This window comes from Carcharhinus amblyrhynchos, chromosome 3 (genome assembly GCF_965287045.1).
Source record: "Carcharhinus amblyrhynchos chromosome 3, sCarAmb.v2.hapA, whole genome shotgun sequence".
Taxonomy (NCBI): domain Eukaryota; kingdom Metazoa; phylum Chordata; class Chondrichthyes; order Carcharhiniformes; family Carcharhinidae; genus Carcharhinus; species Carcharhinus amblyrhynchos.
The window spans coordinates 18,251,132-18,268,638 of record NC_137326.1 but is presented as its reverse complement, the minus strand read 5'-3'; the positions used below and the strand labels follow the sequence as shown (position 1 = coordinate 18,268,638).

At 40.0% G+C, this 17,507-nt stretch overlaps 1 protein-coding gene across 2 annotated transcripts in view; it reads left to right on the top strand.

Annotated features, from left to right (window-relative positions):
- The window catches only part of cenpp (centromere protein P), a 253,450-nt gene extending 237,814 nt beyond the window's left edge, over nucleotides 1-15,636 (top strand). For both annotated transcript variants that reach the window (XM_080181798.1, XM_080181799.1), the window contains exons 7-9: nucleotides 13,676-13,755; nucleotides 14,517-14,608; nucleotides 15,506-15,636. In XM_080181798.1, the coding sequence (XP_080037924.1) occupies nucleotides 13,676-13,755; nucleotides 14,517-14,608; nucleotides 15,506-15,618 (285 nt within the window). In that variant the 3' untranslated portion in view covers nucleotides 15,619-15,636. The remainder of the gene's footprint in view (nucleotides 1-13,675; nucleotides 13,756-14,516; nucleotides 14,609-15,505) is intronic.
- Nucleotides 15,637-17,507: the final 1,871 nt, after the last annotated feature.

The following is a 17,507-nucleotide window of genomic DNA, read 5'->3' as shown; positions in this document are numbered from 1 at the left end:
TGCCAATTTTCATTTCAAGTACTGTGCATAATGAATTACCTGGAAATTGGCAGAGTTCACTTCTGAAATTTGTTTTGATCCAAGTTGGCAATTCAAAAAAAAAGCCAGCCTAATTTGGAGTCAGGAGAAACTTGCTAAACAGTCTATTTGGGTGGCTGATTCCCAATTGAAAGGGCATTTTTGAGTCATAGGAATCTCAGTTGTGCAATTTCTGTTCTGAGTTAGGCTGTTAGATTGAAGCAAAAGGAAGTTCCTCTATCTTGGATTAAAAAAAGGGTAATCTTCTTAAACGATGTTTCATGCTGATGTACCTGAGAACAATACTGATGATGGACATAGCAAAGTACATGGTTGTTCTCCCAGAAGAAAGGTTTCTTTAGTAAGAAATTGTCATTGGGAAAGTAATGGAGTTTATTTTAAATTTTACTTTAAAGAATTAAACGGCCTGAAGGCTGGCATTGAAATTGATTTTGGGCAGTCATACAAAATAAATAAGTAACAAATCAGCCTTTTTGAAAATTCAGTTTTCCTTTCCACAAGTTGCTTTTGCTCCTTTTGCATTATCACGCGAGCGTTTAGACCATTGTGTCCCTTTCGAAGGAAATGCTTCTCTTGTGATATGTGAGAACTTTTAAACTTTATGTTCAGCAATGTGAAAATTTACTCCTTTCACAATCTTAAGGTTAAAAGATTCCACTCAACAGCATTTCAAGATGCAATAACTTCTAGTTACATAGCACTTTTAAGGCAAAAATCATCCCCAACAATGTTACTCTCAAGTTTCAGTTGTTGTGCATTGCCAGTTGTTTCAGAATGTGGTCTGTTTATTTTTTATATAGCAGCCGTGCACATGTGCAGCTTCATGTGAACCCTGGTCCCCACTGCTGTACACAGTGAGATGGTAGGAGAGCTAACACTGAGTCAGGAAATGGGAAAGCCTGATCAAAGAGATTGGTTGTGATAAACCTGTCTCCTCAATACCTATCATGTTAAACACTGTGGAAATGATGAGAAGGTAACAAGAACTCTGGCCATAGATAAATTTGCTTATATTTTGGGTCTTCATGTCAAGTCTATGCCTGTTGTTACCAACTGTGCATAAATAAGGGAAGCTACTCAAATATGTTTATTTAAATGACTTGGCCCAATTCCACAGACACAAAAACCTTTCAAAAGGTGACGATCAAAGTCAAAAATAATGATGTGCCCAAGTACGAGAGATCCATCTCCCCCCTCCCCCCACTTCCCCCCCAGACGTCTGGGGATGTAAATCATTTGAGCTTTTTTCTTATTCCAGCCAGTCATTAATAACTGAATGACTTCCTTACTTTTATTTGACTTCTGGCCATAGATAAAGTTGCTTATATTTTGGGTTAGTGCCATTTTGATGTAGTTAGTTGAAAATCAGACTTGTAGGATTAAGTTGCAAGTTTATGAAAGTGATCAGTTGTGTCCAGTGGACAGCTAGGAAAGGGAGACTGGATGTGGGATCCAGAATTGTAAGATGGGTTGAAGATTTCAAGGTGTTCATTTCTTTAAGGAGTGGATGACAAATAAACAAACAAGTTAATATTTCCTTGTATGGTTTATGACACCAACTGAATTGTCTGCTTTATAATCCACTGCTACCTAACCAATATCCTGTAAACAACATTTGTGTATATTTAAAGTTAACTGGAAAAAATACTTTCCTGTTCCATAAATTTGATGTCACAAGATGAGTAACAATTGAGAAATTTCATTTTTTTTTGGTTAGACTTTTTTTTAACTAAGACTTGTCTTGGGAGACTATGTGTATAGAAAATGTCTCCCAGCTGCTTATGCTCAAGTAACTGGTTTTCTGTGCTTGAGGGGCTTTGCAAAGCATCACAGATGCTGAGAATTTCCTAGATGAAATGTCCCAGGAGGTGGTCACCACAGGAAGAAATAGTTCAGGATAGTAGATGTTTAGCCAGCTGGAAAAGTAGGAAGTCCAGTAGTCTTTAGGGTTTTGCTCTCTCAGACCAGTACTCAGCATTAGAAACAGCTAGATGTGAAGACAACTAAAAGAGTGCAATGCAAACGATGGCATCATTGGGCATGGATTTCCCAGGGGTTACAGCAAAATGTAGAAAAAAGTATTTTTTAGGAATTTCCATAATTAGGGGACAGACTTCTGTTTCTGTAATTATTATGGTATTAATCTCACATGGTGCATTGCCTTCCTGGTGCAAGGGTAAAAGACATCATAGAGAAGCGGCAGGGGAAAGGAGTAAATGAGAAGTTGTGATACAAGTACGTATCAACGACATATGGCAAGTATTGAGGTCCGACAGACCTCAACTAAAGAGATAGGGAGGAAGTTAAAAAGCAGGACATCAAAGTTAATTATCTCCAAATTTCCCTGTAGAAATTTAACAGGCATTTGGAAGAGGTTTGAGTTAATGAAGGGGAGCCAGTCCAGTTATATAAAAAGCAGATTGCTCTTAACTAATTATACTTGATAGAGGTGTACAAGAACTAGGGCCTATGCTTTCAGATTAAAATGAAGCTGAAAATTTACTTTAAAAATGTGAAGTCTTATTTTTCAGATTTTAATTATTAGATATTTTTTAAAGTATTTTTTCTATTTCTCTCTTAATCCAATTTTTATGTCTCTCTGCATTTCATTTTCTGTATAATTTGACTGACATTGAAGTAAATATTCTACCTTATACTCCAACATTCAGATCCTGTCATAGTGAGGATTCTTCAGATTGTTAGATTAAGGCGACTCACCATTGCTTGCTCTGTTCACATGCATCCCAGATACTTTATGGAAGCTGTGTCTAATCGCCGCAACTTCTACCATAAAGGCCATTCAAAGACTGTGAATAAGCATTGTTAGTTCACCACTGACTGCAAAATCTGTTGATTATATTTCCACTTGTGAAATTGACTGAAATTAATTTGCGATATTCACTAATCCTCATTTGTCAAATCAATCACAACACAGACAATAATCCATCCATCATAGTTCCATTTTTAAAATATTCTGCATGTATCTATATCAAAATTTAAAAAATAAATTCGAAGTTCCTAACTTGTCTGAAAATGGGAACCGTGCTGATTTTTTTGACAAGCTTTCAGACATGTCTTATGCCACTTAATGCAAATAAAAGAGACAAAATGTGATTCACTCCAGTAAGGAAAGTGGACAGTCTATTCTCGCTGGAAAGATGGTTGCTCATAGCAGGTGTGGATCCCTCAGTGTTCTTTGTAAAGCGTACATAGAACACTGAAGTTCTGTCATCCACCCCACCCCCTTCGATATCACCCCCACCGCAACCTATCCTTCAGATATGCACCCCCCCTCCCCCATCCTCTGGCTTCCTGAGTGTGAAGTTGATCACGTCAGCAATCCAGGGCCAGGAAGATTGAGAGACGCAAGAAGTCAGATGCAAACCCAGTTTACTGTCCCTCTCGCAACCTTGCGACCTCACCACGCTGATTGACCACCATGAAGAACCAGTAAGATCACCCCCCCCGCCCCATGTTTCTGATTTCAATCTTTTTATAATGCTCCTTTTTGTATAAACCATTTACACTCTGCCATCTAGTGACTATTTAAAGAATTGACATACTTGAGTGATGCACAGTCAAATCTGAAATCTGCTATTTATGCCAGATCTATAAGTATTTTTTATATTTGACGAATTATTTGAAAGTGAATAAGCCACCTGATTTTCTGTTGTTGTATTCAGTTTATCATGTTTTGTGTAGATGGAACAAAATTATATAACTTTCCTTGGTCATACTCAATTTCCTGTGTATTGCTGGGGTTTTATTTTAAAAGTTTCTATAATATCTTGCACACAAATCCAATCCCATGGTTTGACTATAAAAAATTACATTCTTCACTATTATGTATATTAAGGGTTCTTGGATAATCTCCATTCATGTGGATGAAAGTCCTCAAAATAAGAATGTCAGTTGTTAATTCATAATTAGCAAGTTTAAAAATGCTTTTTTATTGATATTTTAGGAGGGCCAGAAGAGGATTCCTAAATTTAGCCTTTGAATTTTTAAAGGAGTTTTTATTTGATTGCTTCAGATACTGAAGGTTCATGTCTCAATACCAGATATGAGCATTAGCCAGGCTTGGGCTGACAAGTGGCAAGTGACATTCGTGCCACATAAATGCCAGGCAATGACCAGCTCTGAGAGAATCTAACCATTGCCCTTGGCATTGCCATTCTGAGTTCCTCATTATCAACATCATGGGAGTTGCCATTAACCAGAATCTGAACTGAACCATATAAATAGGGCAGCACGGTGGCACAGTTGTTAGCACTGCTGCCTCACAGCGCCAGGGACCAATTCCTGGCTTGGGTCACGATCTGTGTGGAATCTGCACATTCTGTTCATGTCTGCATGGGGCTCCTCTTAAGTTCCTCCCCCAATCCAAAAGACGTGCTGGTTAGATGCATTGGCTATGCTAAATTCTCCCTCAGTATACCGGAACACGTGCGGAATGTGGCGACTAAGGGATTTTCACAGTAACTTCATTGCAGTGTTAATGTAAGCCTACTTGTGACACTAATAAAAAAAAAAGTGGCAGCAGTGTGTTCCATCTACAAGATGACTGCAGAAACTTACCAAGACTCAGGCAGCATCTCCCAAAACCACAACCACTGCTATCTAGAAAGGTAGCAGACACATGGGAACACCACCACTTGCATGTTATTCTTCAGACCACAAACCATTCTGACTTGGAACTATATAGACATTCCTTCACTGTCACTGGATCAAAATCCTGGAATTCCCTCTCTAACAGCACTGAGTATACCTTCACTACAAAGACTGCAGTGGTCCAAAAAAGCAGCCCACCACCACCTTCTCAAGGGCATTTAGGGATGGACAATAAATGCACGTCTAGCCAATGATGCCCATGTCCAATTTGGTTTAAACTAAGTCTAGAGGTAACAAAGGCACAAATGATGGTTTCATCAACTGATGAACTGAAGCAGTAGCAAAGTTGGGCGATGTTACAGAGGTGGAAATAGATTATCTTAGTGATAACATGGATATGTGGTCAGAAACATTTCTATTGATTAGAGTTGATACCCAGGTTCAAGCAGTTGATTCAGTGTCAAACAGTTGCCATGGAGTCTACAACTACATAACATAACGTAGTGGGGACGCAAGACGAAAGTTTCAGTTTCCCAATTTTTAATTGGAGACAGTTTCTACTTGTCCAGTACTGGATGCCAGTGGATCAATCTGTCAAATTAGAGAAAATAGTGGGGTCAAAAGAGGTGGTGATGAGGCAGAGCTGGATGTCATCAGTATACAAGTAAAAACTGACTGTTGCTGTTTCTCAAAAGATTTCACTTAGCATGTAGATGAGAAATGGGAGGGACTGAGGATAGAAGGAATAGGTTATCTTTATCATAGACACATATGCTGGAATTTTACCACCTCGCCCGCCCGAGGCCAACGGAGAATGCCGTTCTATGATCCTCACCCGTCCCAATTCTGGGGCAGGGAGGGGGTAGAGTTCTGGCCATATGGTATCCTAGTGGACTTTAGCCCATTTGATTGCCACCCTCTCCACCACCTTCAACATTCTCTCCCTCCATCACAGGTACAGTGGATTTAGTATGTACCATTTACAAGATACATTCCAGCAGCTCATCAAGTATTTTTCCATAGTGCTTGCCAAACCCACCCAGAAGAATAAGTAAGCAGGCACAAGAAAGCACCTGTCAACTCCCCAGATCCCATGAAAAGAAAACTGGATGATATTTAAGTCTTTTAATTCTGAGGATAGGATTTGAGAATTGTGGTTATTTACTTTCAAGGAACATTGATTTAGGAAAGAATGATTTAAAATTATTTAAATTTTGAAAGGTAGTATTAGCAATGATATTCAAAATGGATGGTGGTGCTTACATTAGAATTGGAGGACATGCCTGTAAAAATCATAGACAGAGTTAGGTGAGACGTAAGTTTGTTTCTCTTAAGTGCAAGTTTCTTTTTCCATTTAAGGAACCCTAAAAAGTTTAAAGTTTTAAAGTTTATTGGTGTCATGAAGTAGGCTTGCATTAACTTTGTAATGAAGTTACTGCAAAAAGTCTACCAGCAAATGGGGAAAATGGAAATGCAAAGCAGTTCTTGAAAAAGGGACTTGATAAGTTTTTGACTAAAGGAAGGCTTTGCAGCACAGTGAAAGTTAGCCTTTTTTTCATCTGTTTTTATTTTGGCCTCCAGCACAAGTTAGCATCTAGAAGTGGGAGAGTGGCTAATAAGATTGTATCATCTGAGCATTGAAGGATTTTTGTTTTATTACTTCTCCATATGCACCATTTGGTATAATGTTTACTTGCTGGTTCTCTGGGACTGTTGGATATCTTGAATCTTTTTTGCTAATAGTCACTGTCATAGATGACATCTGGCACAGGCTTGAGTTCTGATAAAGTGTCATTGACCTGAAACTTTAATTCGGTTTCACTCTATGGACGCTGCCTGACCTGAGTATTTCTAGCTGCTCGGATCTGTTGGCCTTTATCGGTGCTGTCTGATTCTGAGAGCCCGATTTTACCATCAAGTTGCGCCTGCTTTCGGGCCCAAAAATTTGGCAATGTCGGGCATGAGGTGAGTAGCGTGATCCGTGCCTGCCTCCACACTGGCTTCCTCTTTACCAAGGCCTGAAAATGGCCACAATCGGGACCACGCCCAAAGCAGGTGCGACAGCCATTTAAATGTCTTTGCATACATTTAAATTGACTTAATTGGGTGCACGCCCAACTTTAATGGTACTTCATCCATCCAGAAACAGACATGCTCCACAAGAGTCTGATTTGGGCACTCCAGTTAATGAGGAGGTAAGTGCCAAACATCTGACGGCTCTCTGCTTGAGATCATGGGGCGAGGTGAGAGGGTGGATCCGACAGCTCTCTGCTAGAGATCAGTATGGGGCGGGGGTGTGGGTCCAACAGCTCTCTGCTTGAGATTGGTGGGGTGATGAAAGGGGGAGTCCGCTGCCAGCCTGCCTGAAATCAATAAGCAGGGTCCGCTGCCACTCTGCCTGAGAACAGTGAGTGGGAAGGGGGGGAGGGCCCACAATAGTCTGGGTGATTGAGGTTGGAGGGAATAAGGGAGTCAGTAATGTTGTGGAGGTGGAGCGATGTCTGTGGGGTCAGGGAGAAGCATTATCCGGTCCAGGAGCGACGTGGCAGGGGAGCCGCATTCTATCGCTTTTTCCTGCACGTGCACAGTTGGAGGCGCCCTTTGGAGCTGCAGGATTTTGTGCCTTGCCCACAGGCTTATGCAGCGCAATTCAGAATTTCTGGGGTTTTTTTTAGGCAGAGTGCATATGGGAGTGCCTGAGAATGGATATAAAAGTTGGATCTGAAACTCCCCCAGTTTCAAGTCCACCCAGCACTTAGAATCAAAATGGTAAAATTGGGTCCCAGTGGGTCCGATTTTACCAATTGGAGGCTAGGGGCCGGATCCAGATGTAAAATGGATCCGAGTGCGGAATCCTCGTCCCAGTGCGTCCATACACTTTTTGCTGGCTCTGGTCCGGTCCGGTCCGCGCTGTGTGCGGGACTTAGTTCAAAAAAAAATCTGAAACAGCAGGCCTGGGTGCGAAAGGCAAAACAGAGAGAGACGGGGGTGGATGGGGGGGAGGATGAGCCGCAATTGATCCCCCCCGGGAGGCAACCCTCCCCCCCAGGAGGCAGGTCCCTCCGGCAGACCACCCCCCCCACACACACACACCCCACCCCCCACCCATGGTCAGACCCCCCTGGGAGGCAGCCCCCCCCCATCATGGTCAAACCCCCAGGAGGCTGGCCCTTGCTGCCTCCCAGGGGGGTGTCTGACCATTGGGGAGGGGGACTGCCTCCCAGAGGTGGTGTCTGGTGGTGGTGGGGGTGGGGGGTGGGGTTCCGATTGCGGAGGCAGAGGTCTGCGGAGGGGGGCCTGCCTTCCCGGGGCGGGGGGGGAGGGGTCCGATCACTGGGGGGAATGGTGTGCCGAGGGGGGCTTGCCTTCCGGGGGGGGTCCGATCGCCGGGGGTGTCTGCTGAGGGGGGCATGGCTCCCAGGCGGGGGTCCAATCACGGGGACAGGTCTGCCAGGGGGTGTCTGCCTTCCAGGCGATTCGGATCACGGGAGGTTCCCCTGCAGGTTGATTTTAGCGCGGATCCGGAACGGATCCAAAGACGGTAAAGTGGGATTTGGCGGTAGAGATAGGCGCGTGATTCATTAAATCGATTTAAATGCATGTTAATCGTCAGGCCACCCGATTGGGGCGCAGACTGGATGCGCGCCCGAATCGGGTGTTGGTAAAGGCACAATCTGCTCGTTTTCAGGTGCAGATCGCATTACAGGCCCGACGCCTGAATTTATCATGATTTTTTGTAAAATCGGGCCCAGTGACTCAGCGTGGTTGCTAAATAATGAGGTAGGTTGGTCCCACTAAAGGAGCTTCAGACATGACATAATCAGTTCAAGTTTATGGGTGGCACAGTGGCAGTGGTTAGCACTGCTGCCTCATTCCACGAGGACCTGGGTTTGATTCCCGGCTTGGGTCTCTGTCTGTGTAGAGTTTGCACATTCTCCCCGTGTCTGCGTGAGTTTCCTCTGGGTGCTCCGGTTTCCTCCCACAGTCTGAAAGATGTGCTGGTTAGGTGCATTGACCCAAATAGGCACCGGAGTGTGGTGACATGACGAATTCCACAGTAACTTCATTGTAAGTCTACTTGTGACTAATGAATAAACTTTAAATTACTTTATGAACAGATAATCTTAAAATGATCTACTAATCAATATTTTATTTAGACATGCAATGGATTAGAACTACAAAATCACTACAAACTTTTTCTTCAACAAAGTTGACTAATGTTGAAAAACTAATTTCAGATGAATTTCATAAATATATCTCTCAATAAACAGAAGTCCACCAGTATTACTAATTTGTGTAATTAGGTAGTTCATTAGGTAATTAGGCTATTCATTTACTGACTAACTTCCATGAAACAAAAAATGCAACTTTACATTAAGAAATTGCTTATAGCCGGTTTTATTGCAAAGGGCTTTGTTGGAATTTGGCCGAAGATCACATTTAAAGCTGGAAATGAGACTGAGAATTCAGTATTCAGCTCAGCAGTTAATTTAAGTTTACCATGGTCTCCCCAGATCATCTGGATTTAATTTTATCAGAGCCAACATAATGATCTTGGTCATTTATGTGCTTACTCCTTAAAAAAGTTGATTACATTAATGATGAAGTATGTTATGTACAGTTTGTGATAAACTTCAAAATTAAAATATTATCTATTCAGTGTAATATTTTGCAAACCCAGATGTTTATGATTGATGCTGCCTGCTTATAAATAAGGCAAACTTGACATTGAAACATATGGTTCTAGATTCCACAGCTCAGGCAAAATGCTAATCTGAGGAATAGGATTCAGTCTTTTCAAAATGTTACCAAAGAACACAAAGGATTAAACTTTCTCAGGCAAAGTTATTTGGGAAAGAAGACATTCTTTAATGCAAAATAATGGGAACATTTAATTAAACTTGATATGAGGCTCCTAGTATGCCTGTTACCCTCAGACAAAAGCAGTGAAATCATAGAAACCCTACAATGCAGAAGGAGGCCATCTGGTCCATCGAGTCTGCACTGACCACAATCCCACCCAGACCCTACCCCAATTTCCCTATACATTTACCCTCTAATCCCTCTAACCTATGCATGCTAATGGTCGTGCTAATCCCTCTAACCTGTGCATCTCAGGACATGAAGGAGCAATTTTAGCATGGCCAATCAACTTAACCTGCACCTCTTTGAACTGTGGGAGGTGGGAGGAAACCAGAGCACCCAGAGGAAACCCACACAGACACGAGGAGAATGTGCAAACTCCACACTGATAGTGACCCAAGCCAGGAATTGAACCCAGGTCCCTGAAGCTGTGAAGCAGCAGTGCTAACCACTGTACTACTGTACCGCCCACAAATTTATGATTTGACCAAAAAAATTCTAAGTGCCGAACAGGAGAGTTTCAGATCTATCTGTTCAACAAATGAAATGTTATGCCACCTAGTGCAAAAAAATCCATAATCTGATTCCTGCCATGGGGAGGGAATGGGGCAAGACCTAAGTTCGCCAGAAATCTGGCTGATCACATAGAGGGTGCAATTGCACATGCACATATGTCTCATTCTGTGCAACAGAACAGAGATTTGTCAGTCACCTTTTGCACCCCCCCCCCCCCCCCCGCGATTGCTGGCCTTGTCAGCCGATCGGCGCCCCCACCCATCCACCTGGATATCGCACGCCCCCACCAATCCATTGAGCACTTGGTTGGCAGTGTCCAAGGAGCGCTGCTCCCCCATTTCCCTCCCCCCACGCCCACCTAACCTTCCAGGGGGCACGTGCTTCCTCATTGGAATCGCAACAGAGTTTTATTTCAATGGCCTCCGGTCCTACTGGCGAGGCCATCATATCAAGTCTTCGTTGATAAGAACAATACATGATCCTTAACTAAGGCAAGTGAACCCAGACAATTGTGTCCCAGATTCACAATTAATATTTAATTCTATTTAAATGGAAATTTAAATAATATAATCAGCCTCCCGCCCAACTGGCAGGTGAGCCGGTAAGATCGTCCCCAAAACCTTCTCTTTCTCTTTATCCCTTTATTATTTATAGCTACAAGTAGGCATACTTTAATACTGCAATGAAGTTACTGTGAAATTCCCCTAGTCGTCACACTCTGGTGCCTGTTCAGGTACACCGAGGGAGAATTTAGCACAGCCAATGCATCTAACGTTGGGCACCCAAATTTTGGGCCTGACTGAAATAATAGAAGACAGTATTCATGATTATTAAAATTACCTCAATGTTTCATAGACTACCCTTACCCGCTAGCACCCCTCCCCTGCCTTCATGATAATATCATTATGCACCATCTTCCGTTTCAACTCATTACATCCAAGACTTCTCAGATTAGTAGGTCTGTAATAGCTGTGTCACATCAGTTAGGTTTAAAAATGTTCATATATGTAGACTTCAGAACCTTCCCTTCATACGTAACAATGCCATTTCCCATAGAAAAGATGGTTCTCCACATGCATCTTATTTATAAGAATTTGTGTTTCAATCACAACAACAGGCCAGTAATGTCAAGATTTTTATACACATAATTCTTCTGCAGGATTATACCAATATAAGTATGCTTTATTATAAGGCACCATCTACATTACTAGTATCTGTTGTCTCTGTTTTAACTGTATTCTGTTTACATTTATCTGTTATTCCAATCGATGTAACTCCTAATTTTCAACAAACTAACTAAATCATGTCCCTGTATGCTTGTACACTGTTGTGCTTTGATGTATTTTGTATTCTATACATCTGCATTATTGGCTGCATCCAGCTGTTACATTTTTCTTCCTGGTATTTTACTTTCAGGATAATCTAAGTGCAGCTTTGTCTTTACTCAAATATCCTGTGTATTTTTCAAACCACAAGTAATTACTTTGTATGTCAACTATGTTAAGTTGTGGTCAGACCAGACACCAAGCTCAACATGTCAGGCCTAAGTAATGAGAAGTTATAGCTTAGTTAACATCTCTGGAAAGATAACCCCTTCAGTTCAAGGCATGTTCAAATGCTAAACCTGTGTCATACTCTTGTGTGAACATAGTAGGAATGAAAGGACTGATCGGAACTGTTCACACTGGCGTCAAGAGTTGAGCAAAGCCTTTGAATCTACAACTACTCTCAAACTTGGCATTATTATAGAAGCAACAACACATGATTCACTAGCCGTGAAGTCATCTTCCCCACAAAGGCTAAGGACTTAAATTTTGTGGTTATGTTGTTTCAAATACAAACAAGAATCTTGTATTGTGCTGTGATTGGTTCAGTAAATAGGTTCAGGAATCTACTGGGTAAGCTATGAAAACAAATTCTATTGTGGTGAATGAAGCCAACCCACTGGTGACACTGGAGATTTGCTCATAAAAGAGAAAAACTATGAAAACTTGGACTTCAGTTTTAGTAAATGTTTGTCGATTCTGCCGCTTGAGCAGAAATCACAGTAGTCCATATCTCTGGAAAGACAGCTGCTTTCTGGGAATATTATGCATGTAATCCAACCAATTTGTATACTTTAACATAGATATCCCACAATCTTTCATAAATGGAGAGATTATGGGGCTTACCTGAAACCTTGGTCTGGTAGCTTTTACATTTAGTGAGAGGGAACAAAGGGCAATAAAGTTTAAAGGGAATGTCAAAGAGCTGCAAAAGACTAAATGTTGAATTAGTAAGTTTTGTTGTTTTCTTACAGACTATAACTAATCAAATCATGAAGTGGGAATCTCAAATTGTTAACACCTCATATCCATTAATGGGAGCTTCACTGGGGGAAAGAAATCCTCCCTGTCTACTCTTCAATCCAGTCATCCCTTAGCTGCCTCTGTCCTAAGGAAGACAACCTGAGCCTACCTAATCTTTCCTCATTGGTGCAATTTTCCATCCCTGGCAACGGTCTTGTAAACCTCTTCTGTCACCTCTCCAAAGCAATTATGTCCTACCTGTAATGTGGTTATGCAAAACTTAAGCTATGGTCTAACCAGCGTTTATTACAGTTCCAGCATTACATTATATACCTTATGCAATAAAAGAAAGCATTCCATACGCCTTTCTTCCACAATACCTATTTGTCCTGCTATCTTCAGAGATCTGTGGACATGCAAGGTCTCTCGCTTCCTGTGTCCCTCTCAATATCCTTCCACTTTCCAAGTGTTCCCTTGCTTTGTTTGCCCTCCCAAAATGTATTGACACTTCTCTAGGTTGAATTCTATTTGCCACTTTTCCACCCACTCAACCAAGCCAGTGCTATCATTCTGGAGTTGATAGCTATACTCTTCACTATCGACTACACGGCCAATTTTTGTGCATTTGCAAATTTTCCAATCATGCCACTCACATTTAAGCACAAATCATTAGTGAATACAACAAACAGCAGGGGACCCAACACTGAGCCCTGTGTTATACTACTGGAAACCACCTTCCAATCACAAAAACATTCGTCGATCATTACTCTTTGATTCCTGTCACTGAGCCACAGTTGGATCCAGCCTGCCACATAGCCCTGTATCCCACGGGTTTTTACTATTCTCACCAGTCTGTCACATGGAACCTTGTCAAATCCTTTTTGGAGAAAACTATAAATAGTATCCTTAACATAAGCAATATTAATGCCATCTGTAAATAACATGTTGTTGAATAAACTCATATTTGGGGATCAGAGGCCCTCAGTTAACTCATTCTCAACAGTTATGTGCTTGACTTCAAAGGGTGCCATATGACTATTAATATCCATGGACCAGGTGTTCCAGATCGTCATCCTCAGCAAGTTTATCAGTAGGGATAACTGGTGGGCTACTATTCCATTTCCTAAAAGCAACTATGTTGTTTTAGCATTAAATGCCTGTAAAAATGAAATTGGACTGACCATCAGCTTCTCATGCTAGTCTCCCATTTGACTACTAATTACAAGCTAAGCAAATAGTGGCGATAATCCAACTTAGTATTTAATTTACATATGATGCACTTTGTAAAGCAACCTGCATTTTGCTTTTCAAATAATACTTAAATGTTATACAATTTGTGTGGAACTCTGCCTTTGCAGGAGAAATATCCTGAGGTAGTAAGACTTCCTGAGGGATCAAGTGCTGAATATCTGATACTGGAATGCTCCAAACTTCCTGGGTGAGACCATTTCAACATTTTTAAAAAAGCTTTTTGCGTAGAGTGCATTTATTATATGAAAGTCGTCATAACTCAGTTTCATCTTTGAACCAATAGTTACTGATCTGTATTAACAAATCAAGATCCCTATTGTTAATAAAATTATTCTTTATTCCCATAACCAAAGTTAGCATTTAGCTACTTTGCACCAATTCCAAGCACAAATTTTCTTTTTGCTGTAATATATTCTGTTGGAGCTTACCCATGATAATCTTATACTTAAGTGGCCACAAGGCTATATATCATTAATCCGTATTTACATATAACCCAAATTGAAGCAAAAAGTACTCCTGTAGAAACCAAAACCTTCAAATTTTGCTTTCAATCGGTTTATGCCCCACAGGATGCACCTCCTATCCTATTTCAGAAATTCCTATTTCTTTTTACCCCTTAAGTAATATCTAGTTTCTCCTTGTAATAGTTCTAAAATGTGTTTTCACCTCAGTTCATTAACTGCCAATCCTTCTGTTGATCCTGCATGCAATATAAAAATTAAGCACAAAGGATGAATTTGATAAAAAGTGCCTAGTTTTAATTTTCCCAGTCCCATCTGGATAATCATCCATTTATGAAACCTAAAAACGTATTAGATTTTGAGTCTTTTGCCTGTTACTTTGTCCTCTTCATTTTCCCTTAAAAGGGTGCAAGTCTTTTACAAATGCTGATGCATAATGTGCATTTCAACTGCTCATTTTCACTAAAAAAATTAAACCTTGTTACAGGATTGAGCTGAAGATTTTCTGGAAAATATTTGTAAGTGAAGAAGGTGTTGTTACTCCAGTTCTGGATCTCTTGACAAAAATACCAGCAGAGGGTAAATATGATCTGTGTATATTTCTTCTACATTGAGGATGTTTAAATAATGTATTTTCACCAGAGTAGGTAAAGACTGAATTCTCCAAGTGCAACCGTAAATTGGTATGGTTTTTGCCTTTCAAGCAGAAGTAAAAGCACCAATGTGTTGATTAGACTGTGTCACATCAAGATTTCTGAACAGCTCAGGTTTAGAATATTTTAGGATTTCCACCATTTTTTTCATTTCTCTTGGATCCTTTTTGGGGTTTAATCCTTCAACAACATACTAAAGTATCTAATCAGTAACACCTGTAAATATTTTTTTAAAATTCCACTTAGGTTGTAATCCAAAACCCTTAATTGTCAGAATAAGTGTATCAAATATTTGTACTTAATGTGTTACATTACAATTGGCTGCCAGTCAGCTGACTTCTGGGATTTATTTATTCTGTTGAACACCAAAATCTTTCGTGACCTTTTAAAGAAAAATATTCAGGTCATGTTTTAATTCCCTTACCACGTCTAAACAGATGTTCATGGCCTACTTTCTGATTGAGGTGGGTCCCAGTCAACTAGACAGGATATGTCCTTTTTGTGTTGTCTGGCAAACATTTTCCCTCCCATTTCCAAAACTTGGCAGAGGGTCAATTTGAGCTGGTGGGATTCTACAGCAGATTTTCAATGGAATATTTTCAAGTTCCACATCAGCACATGTGCTACCAATAGAAGTACTTAATGCAAAATTTTAAATAGGTCACATTAATATACATCAGTAAGTGGTGCTTAAGACATCACCCCACCAATGGTGGATGATACAAAATGGCATTTATTAATAAATTACCAAACATAAATTAACACTTGCTATGAGTACTGCAACAGCTTGGGTAACAATGAAATCCTTAACTTTCCCCTACAGCACTTGATTTTGAAACCAAAACGATTGTGGACACTGCACCCGGCAGCTTTAGAAGTCTTCTACGTCTTTTTGGAATCGAGGCTGCTATAGATTGCTTAATTAAACTGATGTAATGTGAAAACAAGCTTAAAATAAACACTGATTTTCAGAACTTAAGATACTTTTGTTACTTCGGACATGATCATTTTTATTGACTTGAATTGAAGTATTTTATACAACAGGACATGCCACAAATACATTTCATTTCTCCTATGGCACTGTCACATGAAAAATAAATATAGCATTTAAATACAAATTGCCAAAGAATATTTACAAATACAGAGCAAAATTCTATTGCAATAATATACACAAGACAAGTCATCTGTACCACAGTAGTCTGTTGAAATTATGTTTCAAATGTGTTTTCTTAAATGTAAACTCATTTTTATTCATACAATGCTAATTAAATTCACAGCCTATTTCATAATTGCTCTTTTTAAAAATCTGTTAACTACAGCATACAGTGGCAAGAGCAACAATGGTCAGAAACAGTTATATAATATTTGAGAACCAAAGACAAAACAGTTAAATTCTCAGTGGCTTGTTTGCAAGTTAACAAATAGGAGGGTAGGTCACAATGATAAACCACAAGCTTAATGAAATCATTGTAACTTGATGGAATTGTCTGAGGTTTCTATGTTATGCACCATAGGACAAAACATTGTTTAATTGATTGTAATGGCAAACCTTTCACTCAGCATCAGACTGTTGTGCTGTTAACAATGCTGATTCACCTCACAACCACTACAATGCTCCTAAGTACCAGTGTTTGAACTAGATGGCAATAGCCATAATTCAATCAATCAAAACACCAGCTCCAGTTGCTCTAGTCAGCATAAGATAAACATCGAGTCCAACTTGTTTTATGGGACTGATGGGAAATGCAATAGCAGTATGACAATGATATTAGATGATCTATTTCTACTAAAAGTATTCAACATTTCAAAATGTTAGATGCTTATAGTGTGTGTACTGCAAAACCTCTTAATATAGCTGGTGAACAATAGGTATAAAACAAATTGACATTGAACATGGTTAGAAAGCTACAACTCAAAGTTCTATTTAAGTTTAGAACATCACTCGTAAGCAGTATGAACAATAAAAGAATTGAATGTGTTACTCAACTCAGTAGGGTAAATTCTTTCACTGATAAGACTGTTTTAGCAACTTATTAATAAGGAAGGATTTACTTGGTTACAGAAATTCTCATATTTAATAACTGCCACTTTATGCTGAATTAAAAGTCAATTTTCCTAAAACCATAGCATTTTGACTATAAGATAACTCATAGCAAACACTGTAGTATTTTGGCTATTAAAATTAACTAATTTCCCAGTTGTAATTTTTTTAAAAAATGTCATTGTACTGCTCAAGATACACTCAATTCATGGAAATGATGTCAATATAAAATTTGCAATCTGTCCTTTTCAGATGATCTATAGTTAGAAGTAACATTAGCCTGTAATATTCACTTTCTTAAAAAAATACATAAGTGCATCTCCTGGCATGAAATTGAGTCATTCAGACTGGTGGGAAAATGAATAAGGCAAAGGTTCCTTGTTCTGATCAATTTTCACTATTGAATGTCCATCCTAAGCTCGATTTTAAAAGCCTGTTTACACAAAGGGCTTGTGTGTGTGGGTGTGGTAAGGTGCACAATCTTACCAGCCATTCATGCCACACTCCCACTGCAGCGAGGTTGGAGAATTTGCCATCCAGCCAAATCTCCATTCACTGTAGCAGGATGGGAAAATCCCATGGGCATAAACAGCTGGAAAATCCATTTTTTGTTAAGGAAGGTGGTAAAGAGGAAGGACAGTTATCTGGAGACTGCTAGTACTATATATAAATCGATGAAGGGAGGTATTGGAACAAGGACAAAATAAATGGGAGTTGGAGCAGCCATTTAGTTCCTTGAGCCTACTCTGCCATTCAATACAATCATGGCTGATCTGATAGTGAC